The sequence below is a fragment of the Gambusia affinis genome, linkage group LG10 (assembly GCF_019740435.1).
Source record: "Gambusia affinis linkage group LG10, SWU_Gaff_1.0, whole genome shotgun sequence".
Lineage (NCBI taxonomy): Eukaryota > Metazoa > Chordata > Actinopteri > Cyprinodontiformes > Poeciliidae > Gambusia > Gambusia affinis.
The window spans coordinates 6,376,189-6,392,421 of record NC_057877.1 but is presented as its reverse complement, the minus strand read 5'-3'; the positions used below and the strand labels follow the sequence as shown (position 1 = coordinate 6,392,421).

At 41.7% G+C, this 16,233-nt stretch overlaps 3 protein-coding genes across 10 annotated transcripts in view; 2 read left to right on the top strand and 1 right to left on the bottom strand.

Moving 5' to 3' along the window:
- Positions 1 to 16,233, top strand: part of LOC122838457 (protein furry homolog-like) — an 86,291-nt gene that overhangs the window by 59,668 nt on the left and 10,390 nt on the right. For 6 of the 8 annotated variants that reach the window (XM_044129119.1, XM_044129112.1, XM_044129110.1 and 3 more), the window contains 8 exons: positions 1,264 to 1,464; positions 5,382 to 5,788; positions 7,719 to 7,926; positions 8,015 to 8,164; positions 8,277 to 8,375; positions 10,065 to 10,133; positions 11,216 to 11,233; positions 11,920 to 12,030. In XM_044129119.1, coding sequence (XP_043985054.1) covers positions 1,264 to 1,464; positions 5,382 to 5,788; positions 7,719 to 7,926; positions 8,015 to 8,164; positions 8,277 to 8,375; positions 10,065 to 10,133; positions 11,216 to 11,233; positions 11,920 to 12,030 — 1,263 coding nt within the window. The remainder of the gene's footprint in view (positions 1 to 1,263; positions 1,465 to 5,381; positions 5,789 to 7,718; positions 7,927 to 8,014; positions 8,165 to 8,276; positions 8,376 to 10,064; positions 10,134 to 11,215; positions 11,234 to 11,919; positions 12,031 to 16,233) is intronic. The other 2 variants (XM_044129113.1, XM_044129118.1) reach the window with 1 other exon arrangement.
- LOC122838462 (protein furry homolog-like) lies at positions 12,615 to 13,895 on the top strand. The gene has a single exon (XM_044129127.1). It carries the CDS (start codon positions 12,640 to 12,642, stop codon positions 12,997 to 12,999), a length of 360 nt encoding a protein of 119 aa, XP_043985062.1. The 5' UTR covers positions 12,615 to 12,639; the 3' UTR covers positions 13,000 to 13,895.
- Positions 13,984 to 16,060, bottom strand: zar1 (zygote arrest 1). Its single transcript, XM_044129125.1, has 4 exons — positions 15,294 to 16,060; positions 14,849 to 14,941; positions 14,683 to 14,757; positions 13,984 to 14,611 (listed from the first exon to the last, which is right to left on the bottom strand). Exons 1-4 carry the CDS (start codon positions 15,981 to 15,983, stop codon positions 14,468 to 14,470), a joined length of 1,002 nt encoding a protein of 333 aa, XP_043985060.1. The 5' UTR covers positions 15,984 to 16,060; the 3' UTR covers positions 13,984 to 14,467.

Sequence of the window (16,233 nt, the reverse complement as noted above, 5' to 3'; positions counted from 1 at the left end):
ACAATCAGTTTCTTGTCGGAAGAAATTTTTCACAATAAACTATGCAATAAATTCCCACCCCTAATTTTCGGTAGATGATCGTTGCAGGGGAAAACATTAAGAAAATTAACAGTATGTTGGGGTTTGTCAGTGTAATAATGTAAATGTTACTGATACTTGTGGCATTCCATTGTGGAAATTTAATGCAGAATTTACTGCATGCAAAAAAAAAAAAAGGTCTGCATTTGTTATATTGACATTTAAAAAAAAATTTAACTTTGAGTTGGTCTGTCACTTGAAATTTCAGTAGAAAACATTTTGGTTTTGTAGTTGTAACTTGACAGAAAGCGAAAAAGTCCAAGGGTTGTTGTAAGGCGTTGTACTTGCAATGTGAAGCCAGTCAATGAAGTTAAATCGCTAATAGCATGATCATTTTTTGGAATAGCCTGAAGTAATTTTAAGATGCAGGGTGAGAGAATTCAAGACTAAAATGACTAAACTTCTCTTGCTTGATATTGATACTGAGGTCATGTTATTTGTTTAATACCTTGTGAAGGTTTGCAATTTTTTATTTTAAGTCTCCTAAACTAAGGAAAGAAGAGGTTTTCTTGTCTTTGATTGCACACAACCTAAAATATTTGCATTCAACGAACCTTTTTAGGGAAGGATCAAGTACACTGTAAAACCACAAAATCTTACCAAGAGTATTTGGTCTACTTTCTAGTGCTAACATCTTTGTGCACTTGAAAACTCAAAGCAACTTTTCAGCAAACCAATAATTCCTTAATGTTGATGAAAAAGAACTATATAAGTGAAATAATCTGCGGGTGGAACAAAGCATCTTTACCATATCATCAGTGAAATCATTTGTAAACTAGCAATTCTTCATCAATATTAAGTAATTATTGACTAAAAACAAGCTCCTGTTTCTTGCTGAAAAGTTACTTCTATGTCAGTTTGCTCTTATTTAAAGTGTACAAAGATATTTGTCCTGGAAGCTAGAAATGCACGGATCCAATAAACAACATTTTAAGTCGATTAATACCGCTTTTATGTATCGGATCGGTATCGATACTAAACCTCAGATATCTGTATCGGTATCAGAAGTGAAAAAAGCAGATTGGTGCACCCCTATTAGAAACCAGACCAAAAATACTTGGTAAGATTTTGCGTTTTTTCAGATTAGATAACATAGTTATCAGCTATCAGATTTAACTGTATTCTCGTGTGTTTATATCCGTAATAATCCGCGCCGAAACCCGTCGTCTCGTTTCTGTTTTCCAGCTGAACAGCGACTCGGCGACGGATGACACCGCGTCCAACCATGTGGACTCGTTGCAGCAGTCCCAGGAATCGTCCAGCAGCGCCATGACCGAAGAGGCCACCGTCCTGCCCTCCCTGCCCTCAGTCCCCTCCCTCCCCCGACTGGATAGCCCCAGTTTGGAGATGGCCCACTCAGACAGCACCAGCAGCCAGCTGCCTGAGGTGCGATCAATCGGGAGAAGCAATAAACTGTGGTGCTCGGGTGCTTTTTAGCTTAACTTTCCTTTCCTTCTCTGCTTCTGTCTGCCTTTTGCGCTACTTCATGTCTTGTCGGTTTTTAGCGGAAAAAAGAGAAAACATTTTAGGGATGTGGTTTTTTTTTTTGATGGGGTCGGTTCTGTGACTTGCTATCGGGTTCAGACGTTTTTAGCTGCTTAATTCCCCTCTCTTGGTTGCTTTGCTCTGGGTGTGGGCGCTGGAGGCTGGTTCTTTAGCTCTTGTGCTTTTGCTATGTGATTTTTGGGAAGAGATGAAAGCAAGCACTCACCTCAGGCCAGCTGTTACTGCTCAACCCCAATAACCATTCCAACTAAATCCTCCGTTTAAAAACTTGTGAAAACGACCCGAGGTCCGTTCTCTTCATCAGAAGCATGTGTGAGTATAAGTCCTTTTTAAGTGGTTTGTTGAATTTTAAAAGCGCACTAAGTTGAAATTCAGTCAGAGGTGCTCTCGTCAATTAAACCTCTTCCATTTGCTACTTTTTTAACACGCCATAAGCTGTCTTATGCTACTAACTGCTACTGACTTTAATCACTAACAATGCTGAGACGTTATGATGATCTGGTTGTCATTTGTTTGGGGAATATTTTACTTTGAGTGCATTAACACTGAATTATTTTCAACTTATTCTTGTCATGGATAATGGTTTACTTGTATGTGTGCAAGTGTTCTTGGTTTACATGCGTTTAAGCCTCTTTATTGGGGCTTTTTCTCATCTCGTACACTGCCACCTACTGGTCAACCAGTGTAAGTTGACAAAGAAATTCTCAGAATTAGTGAAACATTTCCAGCAAAAACGATTGTGCATGCTGTTAATCTTGATTACTGAAAAAAGCCATTTTAGCACAGTATGTTGTGGTAATTATAGCGGTGTGATAAAACTGCAATATTTTCTAATTCTCCAGGCTTTTTTTGCAATTCCTCAATCTCTGCTTCTAGAGCCCCACAAACATAAACACTAAAAATAAAACATAACTGCCTTCTATTAGGCAACCTACATACAACATTCACATTTAGTTGTGCAATTTTACAGTTAAATGGCAAACGATAAAAGCATTCAATCATATTTTCTAATATATTGATATCTGTTGATGGAGGGTACACCATGGACAAGTTGCCAGTCCATCACAGGCAAAGACTAACACATCTGTTAAAAAGGAAAAAGTATGTTAGGAGAAAATTATGATTTATCCGTCTATGTGAACAACAATATTGGTACCATAACATTCTTCAAAATACTTCAGTAAGAAGTAATTTTGGTTTTAAATTGTAATATATTGTTTTTGTTGCCAAAATAATGAAGCCAATTTAATTAATATGCCTAGAAGCTGCTGATTATATCTATTCCAGCTCCCAGGAAAGGAAAAATGAAATATAGTAAGTGTATATCTTAAGGTAATGATGCTAAATCAGGGTGGAATAAATCATGTGAAAGTTTAGGATTGCTGTGTTTAAGGTTGTGAATCATTCATTCACATGTTCTCTTTTTATTTAGTGCCATGAACAGCACCTCTTTCTCTTTGTGGGAATGGCTTTTAAAATACAGGGGGCAGTAGTGAGTCTGAAGGATCAAGATAAAGAACTGAGTCAACGATTCAAGCCATTTAATAAATTATATAAAATTGGAAAATATAGGGTTGCTGTAGGTGAACAGATGCTTTTACTTTTGTTTTAAGACTGCATGGAGACCACAATCTTCTCTTTACCTTCGAAAACTTTAAAGCTGCATTAAATCATAACCGTTACCAATTCTATTACTGGCCCAGAGACCCTGAATGTATAGTACCTAAATAATTCAGCAAACATTTACTGCTGTCTGGAAAGTTCTTTGCAGTGATACTTTCGATGACAATAATTTGCCGATTATACTGTGTTGACCACCACATCGGTCATGTGAAAAACTCCTTGGAAAATGCACGTTTTTGACAAAGTATTAAAAAAATATGCACCTAGTTATAATGTTCATGACTTTAGATGATGGGCAGCGCAGGAAAGGCTGAAGTCGAGCGTGTCTCCGTTTATGCTCGAATGCTTCATCAAGTGTTTCTACCCTTCAGTGACTCTGCTCTACAAGCTTAACTCCTTTTTGCAAAGGATCTCAATATCATCCCAAGGTCCTCCTGCCTCCCCCTCTTGTTTCACCCCGAGCTCTTAGTATAATGAGCCCCCGATAAAACCATCAATACTCTTACTCGTTCCATCCTGGACGACCATGAGTGCCGCTAAAAGCTTTCCATAATATAGATGCCATCCCTGTGACGTACTGGGCAGCCTGCCACATGCCGTTTTCTTAATGCGTCAGACTTTTAAATGAAGCTAAAAGAGTCCAGCCAGAAGAGTTGATGCTCTCTTAGTCAGAACTCGTCCTCCTTCATGTTGAGCAACATAGATCTTTACTCCAGTCATGCTGCGCACAATTGACTCCAGTTACAAATGTACTGAATTTAGATTCGATTCATGATTTCTTAAAAGGATTTGGACTTGATTTGGACTTTCACACCAGTGACTTATGACTTCACTTGAACCCTTGACGTGGAAAAGATCTGATGTCTTAAACCAAACAGGAAGTGTGCTGAAAATGAAAACCTTGGAATTGTGCTCGGCACACAATCCTGACCAAATCCTGTCCGCTGAACCATTATTTCCTCCTCTGGATGCACTAACAAGCAGCTTGCATCTACTGTGCATCCAACAGTTTTCTAAACAAATTTGGAAAAGAAGAAGGAACAACAAAAGCTGAGTCTACCTAAGCAATGAGTTGGCTACTGTGCAGCAGAGATGCACCGTAATGTTGTATTACAGTAGGATTTTAAATCCACACAGAAGTAAATTTCTCAGATTAATTGCGATTCTGGAGAAAGTGACATAAATGTCGGCAGCAGCTGTAACAAACCTTATTTACGGGATCCCAGAGCTGCCATAAATATGTGACCATTCTATTGGGTGATGGACTCAGTGCAAACTGTTTTAAGGCAGAAGGTGACCTTGGCATTTTTATTTGAAAATGAAACGTTGGTCATTATTGGGTCTTTCAGCGGAATATTAATTCTAGCCATTTGGCCAAATCAACATATCTAAGTCACCAAACTTAACCTGTTTAGTTTTCTTACACAAAACTGGGATGAGTAAAGAAATAGAGAGTGTGCAAACAGGAATGGTCCAAGACCCCTCTGTCTGTTTCTAATTGGACAGAGTTACCAGAGAATGTACCAATCAGGGTAGCTCCAGTCATTTAGTTTTAAAAAAAGCAATGTTTCTTAACTTGGAAATTTTATTTTGTCAAATTTTACACATCTTCACCAGGTATAATAACAATAGTAAATGTTCTCTGTTTATTGACCCATCCACTGGAATCGCATTCAAATACAAAGCAAGAAGTTGAGATTTAATTCTCCGCTTGTAGAAATTTGCTAGATGTGCTTGGAGACGATCTTTTCTCCAACACCAAGTCTGGACTCTTACCATGATGGCCACCATTTTCACGTCACAGTGGCTTGAGGCAGCATATTACCGAGCTAAGGCAGTCCCATTGTTTTACTAATAGAAAATCAACCTGAAACCTAAAGTTTTAGCGCTGACTTTTAGTTAGAATATCATATAAACTATGTTTAATAGCATCCAGTCATAAATTTGCTCTTAGAGAATAACAAAAAAAGAAATACTTGAGATGGTGGAGGTTGTATGCTAACCTCCTAAATGGGATTTTTAAAATACCTACACTAATAACATAAACAAGTAACCTGTAACCTGCTTGTAGTTTTACTACACGGTACAAAGCGACCAGTACTTCATGATGACACAGTAAGTAAACTTGCTTGGTAAGCTGTCACTGAGTGCCTCCATGTTGCTTTGCGTTGCAGGACGGTGTTAGCATGACCGCGGCAGATGAGCTGAGCAGCAGCATGAGCGAGGACACGGGCTTTTGCAGCGTCCCCCCTCTGCCGTCCGATGCACCAGAGCTGTGCGACCTCCCCGACTCGCAGGACCCCCAGTACTCCCAGGACGCCCAGGAGACCCAGGACCCTCACGAGGACCTGGACCCGGCCCCCCCTCCTCCGCCGGCCATCGACACGCCGCCAGGGTTGTTCTGTGAGGAGGATTGCCAGACCGCTCTGCCTCTGTCCATCCCCTCCACGCCGGATCCCAAGCCGGATCCAGACCCGGACAGCACCTGTGGCTCTTTGTGGGAAGAGGACGTGACGAAGGCCCTGAAGGAGCTGGATGAGCGCTGTGAGGAAGAGGAGGCAGACTTCTCCGGCATGTCTAGGTAAATGATATTTTGAATAAGGAGGTTAGAGTTTTTTGATTGGTCCTTTGCTCTCATTTGTCTAATTTCCTTTCTGATTATTATGAATAAAGACTGATAGAGACACAAAAAACTGTGAAAAATTTACATAAAATTAGCTTTACTCATTCTGGTATAAGTCATTTATACCAGAAGGAAATGTGTTGGGGAACAGTTCCAGTAAAACCTAATTAATATATTTAAAATGAAGGCAATAATATTAATAAAGTCACTTTTTAAACCCTCTGTACAGTCTTATATGAGAGACTGGTGGTTTTGTGCGTATTGCCTTTAAAGCACAGTACAACATAAACTACTTGTCTTTTGTTTAGCAAGAGTTTTTCAACATTCTTATTGCTGACAGAAAATTAACACCAATGGGCCTTGTTTTGTTTTTTGTTCGTTTGTTTTAGGGGTTTTTGTTGACATTTTTAAAAAGAGAAATGATGCTTATGTTTGTGATCTACAGATGCCTTTTCTGCTGAAGACAAGTAGTTTATGTTTGTCCAGTAAATTAAATTATTTTTCAGATTTTTTTATATTCACACATAATAATAATAATAATAATAATAATAATAATAAAAAAAGCTCATTTAAAATATTTCTTCAACTTTATAAATGTTAGGACGTTTATAACACAAAAATGTTAGCTGGTTTTAAACTGGCATATACATACTGGTACCACGGTGTACTTCAAAATACTTCAACAGCTGTGAGCATTTCTGCCATAAAGAAACTTGATGTTGGTTTTAGATTGTAGTTTATTGTTTGTTACCAAAGCAGGGAGGCTAGTGAAGCTGATCTCCACATTTTTGTTGCAGCTTGAATGAACTGTGGTCATATATCAACATGTCGTGGAAAACACAGTTCCCTGTAACGCAGCTTGAGTCGTCCTTTTTCAGGAACCACATCCTCACTGAAGAGTGTTGGCGACTTCTCTGATTGGCTGGCGATTGGATTTTTCAGTTTGTGGGATCAGCTGAAGAATTGTGCATGCAAAATGAAAAATAAATAAGCATTTGTAGAGTATAATCTGTCAACAAAAAACAAGTCGCATAGCTTCTGCAGGTAAAAGACGAAACATATTGCAGTGGAAAATATCTTTTTGGCAGTGCTTCAGCCTGGCGCACGCTGGCTCCCGTCCATTCTCCATATGAAGGTGGGCCAATTTTTGCTGAAGGACATTTTTAAAGAGATAGAAACTACGCTGAAGCAATAACAGCCAGATTGAACAAATAGTTGCTAACTTCGCCTCTTACTTAGTAAAATGTACGATGTGGATTTATGAGTTGGAGGGGGGAAGATTAAACCATCTCCAGCAACGTTCCACTAGTGTGCAACCAGGAGCTGGGACTGCATGCAGAAGTGTGTGTGTGTGTGTAGTGTGTAGGTGCTTAGCTTGTATAGAGCACTCTGCAGTCCTGTGTGGGATGAGAGTGCTGTGCGCTTGTGCCGTTAGCAGTTGCAGCACAGTCAGGCTGCAGACGAGGGGGAGAGGATCGAGGAGGGGGGCAGAGATGAGAAGCGTTAGTTGGGGGTGAGGATGAGGACAGAGACCGTGTCCGTCGCAGCGCTCGGCAGTGCAGGCTTCAGATATCTATATTCCGTCTGCTTCTTCAGGCTCTTTGGTCCGTCAGGCCTGTGAGTACCTATATGTGAGACGTTTGCGTGTTGCTAAAATGCTAACCTCAAGTGTTGTTATGCAAGTCCTGCTGCGTAGTGTGGGCATGCTTCTCTGAGAAAAACAGCAGCGAGGTTGTTTACTTGCTGTGAAAACAAGCGTGTGCACCCATGTGTGTGTGCGTGTGTGTGTGTGTGTGTGTGTGTGCGCGCGCATGTTTACATTTGCCCTTCAGTGAAGGAATGTGGAGCATGTCGGAGTGGAGCTCATTGGCTCCTCTGTGTGTTTCAGTCAAGATGAAGGTGACGCAGACGGCTTCCCAGAGATCCAGGCCTCTCCGCCCCCTTCGCCCTTCCTCTCAGCCATCCTGGCGGCGTTCCAGCCCGTCGCCTATGACAACGAGGAGGACGCTTGGCGTTGCCATGTCAACCAGATGTTGTCGGACACAGATGGCTCCTCTGCTGTTTACACGTTCCATGTGTTCTCTCGGCTATTTGAGGTAAATCCATCAACATTTGTTTTGTTTTTTATCTGCGTGTTTAGGAGAATTAATAGTTGTTTTTTTTCTTCTGATTCTTGGTGAACAGAATATCCAGAGGAAGTTTGGTTCTATCACACATTCATCTGTCCGCTTTTTGGGGGAGAGGCTCCAGCGAATGGGCAACCAGTTCCTCAGCTCGCTCGAGGTCATGACGTCTCACTCGCAGTGCCCCACCGTGCTCCTGGATGCAGAGACTGTGAGTCTGATCCTGTCGGCCGCGTGCATTTCTTTAAGAAAAATAAAAATCATTACTTGTTGTGCCTAAATAGATGCATCTAATCTGTTGTGTTTGTGTGATGCTGTCTTAGCTGGTCTCTTGTGGACTTTTGGAGACTCTGAAGTTCAGTGTGCTGGAGCTGCAGGAGCATCTGGACACATACAACGCCAAGAGAGAAGCTGCGGAGCTCGTAAGTTCCTGTGTCGTTCGCTGCTTTCATAATTCACCAGCAGGGCCGGATGTACAGGGATGTGGGGCCTCGGGCTGGAGCCAGTTTTGGTCCCCTATCCACTAAAGAAAAATCATTTTACTAGTGCAATTTACAGTACACCAATAGGTAGTCCTATACAATAGATGCATGGTCTGTTTAATATGTCTCCTAGCTAATAGCTCCATGTTGTTCCCAAAGAAATCAAGTATACTTAATTTTCAAATACTTATTTAGAATAATATTCCCAAAATATTACAGCTCATCAAATTTGCACCAATGAGCTTTATATAAAGTACAGGATTTCCTCTATGTGCAATTGATTGTGACGCATCACCAAGTGAAAATTAAAGCTGCCAAAACAGTTTTGTTTGTGTGTATATATATATATATATATATATATATATATATATATATATATATATATATATATATATATATATATATATATATATATATATATATTTGCCCACTTATACTAATCATAATCAGAGTTTGAAAAGAATTTAAATATAAATAAATGTAAAAACTTACATCATTTTGAAAAATCAACAACCGGCGACTCCTGCATGTCTGGCTGCGAATCCGGCTACATAACGCTGCGCCGCTCTCAGGAGTGAAGTAAAACTAGAGACCACTGTCCGAAGTAGGAGAGAAAAGACAAAGGAAAAAGTCCTAAGGAAGGATAAGTTGAATTCAGTTTTAGTTCAAGCCTGCAAACACAACTGAAGTGTTAATGATTGTTGCATTTGGATGACAGCAACGTAGTTAATATAGGTAATAATCTACGTTCCCTTCAAGGAAAATCCTAGAGGAAAACATGAAGTACAAAGATGGCAAAACTCATATTAAAAACAAAAATCTTTGGCCACCCACAAAAAAAGTTTTTTTTTATTTATTTTTTGGACTTATTGGGGCAAATCCCCCAAAAAGTCCACCGGCAATGCTTCCCCATTCTCTTTGAAGACTGCCTCATTCAGCTGCTGTATCCCAGTGTGTGTGAGCAAGCAACAGAGAGAGAGAGAGAAATAAATAAACTGCATCATAATCTCAGCTCAAGAGAGACGAGCTTCAAAAACATATTAAAATTCTCCTATATCTCTGTGATCACATCATGGGCAGCAAGGAGAACACAAAGACGTATAGCTGATGCAGGAAAAAGATAAGTCCAGCCTCTCATATGGGGACAAATGAGTGGTGGGTTCGAGTACGTTCTGCTGCCTCTGCCGTCTGCATCATCCTGCTCTGAGGGATAAAAATAACTCAGAGCTCGCCTAAATCAGTTAGAGGAGGCCAAACAGGAAAAAGCTGTGAGGGGTGGGAGAAGCGAAGCAAGGGGGAGGGGATAAGAGAGAAATTAGATTGCCGAGGCTTCTGGGACGCAGAGCGCTAATCGAATAAGACAGCAATGTTCCCTGTAAGGCCAGATACCATCCAATGCTCAGGAACAGACTATCTTTAATTCGCTCAGTACAACGTTCTTATTAAATCTTTAGCTTTATCCAACCCATGCAGTACACAAACACTCTTGCAAATGCATGTGTCTAGGTGGAGCAAAAAACACTTGCAATGCTCCTTTTTCTACTAGGCTTTCCCTCTCCTCCTTTTAACCTTGTTTTATTTTCTTCTTTGTGTGTTTCCTCTCACGTCTGTGTCCTCTCCACCCTGCAGTGGCTGGAAAACTGCAGGAAAACATTTGGGGACAAAGACAGCAGCCAGCAACCAAACACTCACGCACAGGTAGGAACCGACGCTCACCTGTCTGCTGGTTTGTTTGGCTCCGTAGGTTTCTGATGACTCAGAACGGACAGAGCCTTGCTAAAAGGTTTCACACCACCTGAACGGCTGAACATTTTCTTCTGTTATGTCCCGACTGGGGGCAAAAAAGCATCCTGTCATCCACACAGTATGACACTGCCACCACTATGTTTCACTATAAGGATGGCATGTCCAGGATGATGTGCAGTCTTAGTTTTCTCAAAGCCTTTTAGTCCTTTTTTTATGCAATATTGGAAATAAAATAAAAGATGCAAATAAAATTAGTTTAAATTAGACTAGAAAAGCATTCCTTTAGGAAATCTAAGACCTATTCCACTATTATTTATTTTTCAATTTTAAATGCAAAATGTACATGTTATTGGTACAGTTTTGGCTTAATTACTGCTCTGAATATGTTGTGGATTTTTTTCAGCAAATTACCTTCTTTAAATCTGTTCACCCCAGATAATGGTTAATTGATTACAAAATTAGTTTACAATTGTTTCAGTAATCGACTAATCACAATTAATCTGATTAATTGTTTCAGCCCTGATGTTGAGTTGCAAACAACCTCGTTTGTGGACCAGCTTGTTTACGGTTGTCGATTAATCGTTTCAGCCTTAAACAAAATGCTCTCAGGCTTGGTGTTGCATTGAGGCGAAACCTGGTGTGAAAATCTCAGCAAGGCACTGGTCCCTTCAAAGTTGTGTGTTCCTCCATTTCATCCACACTTCTTTACAGTTTCTCTGCTCCTTCCTCTCTGTTCAGCCACTTCTGCAACAAATCTTTTCTCTCACTCGCTACACACGCTGTTTTTTTGCCTTTTATCAGTCAAGTTCCTGTTAAAAGTCGGCTCACATGTTCCCGGCCTTCTCTGTGCCGCGTGCAGGGAAGATGGCGAAGCGCCGCTCCTTGGCCTTCAGGCCGCCATGTCTCAGCTGTCATGTTTAAAGCTCACTAATTCTTGGTCTTTCTCTCCTTGTTGTTGTTTTTGTGTGTGTGTGTGTGTGTGTGTGTGTGTGTGTGTGTATACGTGTGTGTGACCTCCTCACCTTCTTGCTTAGCAAATGGAAAATCTAGCAGTAAGTGGTTCTCTTATTATAGACTTCAATAACGACGCCACCCGGACAAAACACTGACCATCTCATTGCTCTGCTCCCACCCACCTCTGTACCTCAGTCTTTGTTTCTGCTTTGATTTTTGTCATGTAACCCAATTCAATCCCATGTCAGCCCAATCAAAACATTCTGCTCTTCTGTTTTGAGTTGTAATATTGACCGTCAGATCAGTCCTGCTGTTTGTTTTTGTGCTCTGCGTTGATATCGTTTGCACATGTTCAGTGTTTATGTAGGTGATTTCTCGTCTTAAAAAAAAAAAAAAAGCTTAAGCCATCATTTTGTTTCATTTCATTTTGCATGTACTTTTTTTCCCTCCCCATTCCTGTTTCTGTTGAAATCCTGCTATTTTTTTTTTTCCCCATCTATGCTTCTCAGGTTGAGATTGTAGTTGAATCATTCATCTTGTCTCGTAGTCAGGACCATGCCATGTGGTGACAAAACCGATTTCATCAGTGACCATAATCGTAGCTTTCTCACTTCTTCCTCCGTGGCCCAAACTGAATGAAACTTTCGCGCTGCCCCATGTTAACCGTTTTCATTTTCTCCCGCATTTCTAACCCAGGTTGACAGTTAATTTGACAATGTGACAATCAGAGTAACGCCAGCGCAGACTGTGCTGACACGTGCTCCTTTCGGGTCTGTCTCCGCAGGAGCTGGAGTTGTGTCGGCGGCTCTACAAGTTGCACTTTCAGCTGCTTCTGCTGTTCCAGGCCTACTGTAAGCTCATCAGCAGAGTGGACACCATGAAGCGAGAGGCAGAGGTGAGAGGGGGTAATGGGTGACTGCTGAACTCTGTCACTATGGCAACAAGCCTCAATCAAGATGAAACAACGTTTTTTTTCTACCTACTGGGGCATTCAACAGCAGACATAAAATCTGAATTTCCAGCTTCAGAATGAGATTATCAAGTGATATTTTCAAATTTCCTGTCAGCTTTAAACATTTTTTTAACTCAAAGAGACACCAGGGTTAGCAGGTTTTCTGGGGAAAACCTTGGAAAGTCATCAATTTGTAAACGGGAGTACCTACAGGACATTAACCAGAATGATTTTTCTGTTGTTTTTAAATTTTGAACTGTTTAAAATGATTTTGATTAGTTCAGTTTGTCCACGCGTCTGAAAGTATGATCTTTCCCACAAGCTTTATCAACTGCGACAAGACAGTTCAAAGTGCTTTACATCATAAAAACATAAAAACTCAACAGTTGAAACATTACATTACGATTTCTCCAATCATTTCTAATTTAGCTTATTCTGTTAGAGAAACTAAAACAATATGCAGATTTGTTTGATATAGATGCTTAGGATTTATCTTTCTCCATAGCAACACTTGACACCATGCCCGGATTAAATCATTTAGTTCTTGGCTGAATGTGTTTTTCGTTTGATCTCAGTCTTTTCACTTGCATCTTAAGCAGCACAAAACGACGCGCTCAGTCAGCATCTTTGAAGAAGCTCTTTGCCGCTACTGACGTTTGGTTCATCTTCAGGTCTTTGTGGCCCAACGACATCTTTGGGAACGAGAAGGACAACGCCGTTCAGACCCTCCTGCACATCTACTTCCGCCACCAAACGCTGGGCCAGACGGGCTGCTTGGCGGTGGTGGGGCCCAGCCGGGACCTGTCTCAGGCCAGCACCCGCCTCATGGAGCTCAACCTGCAGATCCGCGAGGCTCTGAGTCAGGCCCAGGCATGCCAGCTTCACACGACCACATTCAGCACCGGACTTTGAACCGAACCGAAATCAACCCCCTATAGAGATTTGGACGGGGAGGGCAGGAGACAAGAGAGACTATACATACAAAGGGCTAAAGGATGCGTGGGAAGTAACTGTGTCTCTTCATGCATTAGCGTTACCTGTATGAATGCTTAAAGCTCATAGCTTTTTCCAGACTAAGCCAACTTGCAAAATTCAGTTGCAATAAGTCATGTGATGGTGTGTCTGGTGAAGATTGGACGCAGTGGGATATTTTTTTAAGTTTCTTTTTTTTTTTGCCTGATCTGACCAGGAGGAGCCCGTTGCACTGAGCGCTGGCCTCCTCTGGTTCCGGTCTGGGAGTCGGTGTCGAAGCGCGTCCGACGGTCCGTGTTAAGGACACACCATCAAGACTCATAAGCAAGCTCAGAAGAATCTTGTTTATAAAAAACAAAAAGGAAAAAAAAAAACGTTTTCAAATGCATGCTTGAAAGTGAGAAAGCACTGCAAGAATATTTTTTTGAGAAATGTATTTTTTATTAGAGCTAACATCTTAGGTTGTAAATGTTAGGATATTTAACATGTGATCCTGTGGGGAAAACCCCCTGCCTTCAGGGAGTCTATAAAGAGAATATATGTTTGATTGCTCCGAGAGATGAGTTCCCTTCAGCAGCTCTTCACGCAAAACTCACTCTTTAACCAAATAAGTAGATGCCTTTAGACTCTCGACTGTGTGATATATATTGGGAGATGCTCATACACAAAAGTGCAGACTCGCTACAGCTTATAATGAAAGCATAACTTATTGTACTCTGTATATATTTTAGAAAGTGTATAGTGTAAAACCAGTATTTTCCCCCCTTGTAATTTTGTGTAATGCACTGTTCATCCCAAATGGGATGTATGTATAAAGCTAACATAAGAAAAGCTCACAGGTTTGAGTCACTAATATGTTATTCTGAACATGAAATCTTCATAAGCTCATCTTGGATGGTGGTAGCCTATTTTTTATTTTTTGGCTTCAGTTTCAAGCTGCATCAATATACATTCCTTCACAGGTTGTGCTCTGGACTTACATTTGATCACATGTCCATATTTCTCTTGGGACAAATGCTTGTACAGTTCAACTCATTTCTCATCTGGTACGTTTTGATTTTGGATGCAGATCCACTTTAATTTTCCTTCCACACACCAGCCTACTCTGGATAGCTAAAGACTTCATTCCTACAGGACACCTCTAGTCATCTTCCTGGAGCACATGCCCAAACCGCTGCTGACCAAGACCACTTGGTCAGCAGACCACTTAAAGACCACTTAATGCAAAAATAAAATACTTTTAACATCCAAAATGCAAGGTAGCCATTTATTATGATCCGAGGCATGATGTGCTTACAGACTCAACAAAACATACATGGGGGGGGAAAAAAAAAAAAAGAAATATATATAGAAAGTTTTTAAACATCACAAATCTGTGCTTTGCATTGAGGGTTTTAGTCGAACAGACTCAGATGATGTATTTGAAGCTGAACGTGCTGTCGCAGGAGAGCCTCTTGCCTTTGCATCTGCCACACAAGTCCTGTCTATGGGGTCGCTTGGGGTCAACGTGCCGCTGCGTCAGGGCACAGGAGCAGCGGGCTTTGTTGCAAGTCTGGAGAACAAGAGACGCATGAGAATTGAGTTGCAAGAAGACGGACGTAAAGAAGCAGGGACGCAACTTACATGGCATGTTATGTCTTCCACACGGTATGGGTTGAAGCCCTTCTGGCATTTCCTACAGAACTGTTTGAAGTAAACCTGGGAAAAAGTAGATCCATTCACTCCAAATCCATTTACAGTCAACTTTCAGTGAAATATCCAACCACTGATCTCTTGTGAAGTTACTCACCTTGTTCGTGCCCTGAACGCACCATACATAAGCACTTTCCCATCGCAGATTGCATTCTCTGCAGTGATAATATCCATATTTCTGTTCCAGGAACTAAGTAAGCAGACAGGCAAATTAGACAATTATTCTCGGCATACACAACTGATCTGTACATAGGTTATCCAGTTAAAAGTGAAAGGTTTGAAGTTACATTTTTTGCCAATAAGTTTGTTTTTTTTTGGACAGTTCAATGTTTTGACTGTTCAAGTCTAACCAATGTTCAGATAATGTATTGTTGGCATTTCATTGCCGCTTTATAGCAGTAAAACAGTACAGATTGTACACTGCGATGAGGGGGAAAAAAAGTATTTAAAAGTATAATTGGAGCTGGGAGTTACTTAAATTGCGGTTTATTTCAGTTTCTCCTGAAATCTTCGGTAAAGCCACCGCACGCGCCTCGACTCACCTGGAAGCGCACGCGGGCCTTGCCCTGTGATTCTTCTGCGACAGGTGGCGCGAGCTCACCCTTCACCTGCGGCTGCAGTTTAAACTTCTGGCTTGGTTCAGGAGACTTCGCGGTCTTCGCATCCTCACCAGCTTCGCCGCCGTCCTCCTCCGCCGTGCCCTCGGTGCCCTCGCCCGGTTCGCCGTGCGGCTCTACGGTCGCCGTCGCCTCAGAGGTCGCATCCTTGATGTTGTTATTGTCGTCCACGAGGAAGGACGTGACGCTCCGGTAAGCTATGGGGGAGTACACGGCCAGGGTTCGGGGATAACGAACGCCACCTGTTGCCTTTGGGCTGCTGGGTGTGGCGGGCTCCTCCCTCTTCCTGCGCTGGAAGTCCCGCTTCATGGCCTGCAGGGTCCGCGGGCCGATGGCGCACTGCACCGAGGCGTCCTTCTTCGGGTTGACCTGCACCGCCACATCCTTGGTATTGGCCTTCCGGAGCCTCGGGGTGAGTTTGGGGTTGATTTGGGACAAGATGGATTTCAGCTGGGCGCGCTGGTGGTTGTTGAACGCGTCAGAGGTGTCGCCGTAGTGGGAGAAATAACCTTTATATTTCCACCCGGCGTCTCTGGGCCGGGTGTACCTGCCCACGTAAGGGTTGTAAGATGAATAGAAGTATCTGTCGACTGGCTCTTCACCATATGTTGCCATTTTTTTCTTTGCTCAACCAGGCCAACCTGCCTGTTGTAACAATTTAAATAGATCGGGCAGCGAGAACCTTCCATCAGGCCTAATTGGGTTCAGCTGTAGAGTTTCAGCTCAGCTATAAAACATGAAACACGTAGACTTCTCATGTAGGTGCTTCAGGTAACGAAAGCCTAGATATGTTGGCTAAGGAGGTCGTTAAATTTTTTTTTTTTAAAGTAAATATTGATATTTGTCTAAACACAGATGTCTAAAT

What these genes read in the sequence shown, in the direction of transcription:
- zar1 (XM_044129125.1), bottom strand. Translation starts at nt 15,983, where the DNA reads ATGGCAACATATGGTGAAGAGCCAGTCGACAGATACTTCTATTCATCT. An exon ending in AGGCCCGCGTGCGCTTCCAG is followed by an intron (nt 14,942 to 15,293) that starts GTGAGTCGAGGC and finishes CTGCTTACTTAG; the next exon opens with TTCCTGGAACAGAAATATGG. An exon ending in TGGAAGACATAACATGCCAT is followed by an intron (nt 14,612 to 14,682) that starts GTAAGTTGCGTC and finishes CTTGTTCTCCAG; the next exon opens with ACTTGCAACAAAGCCCGCTG.
- LOC122838462 (XM_044129127.1), top strand. Translation starts at nt 12,640, where the DNA reads ATGTGTTTTTCGTTTGATCTCAGTCTTTTCACTTGCATCTTAAGCAGC.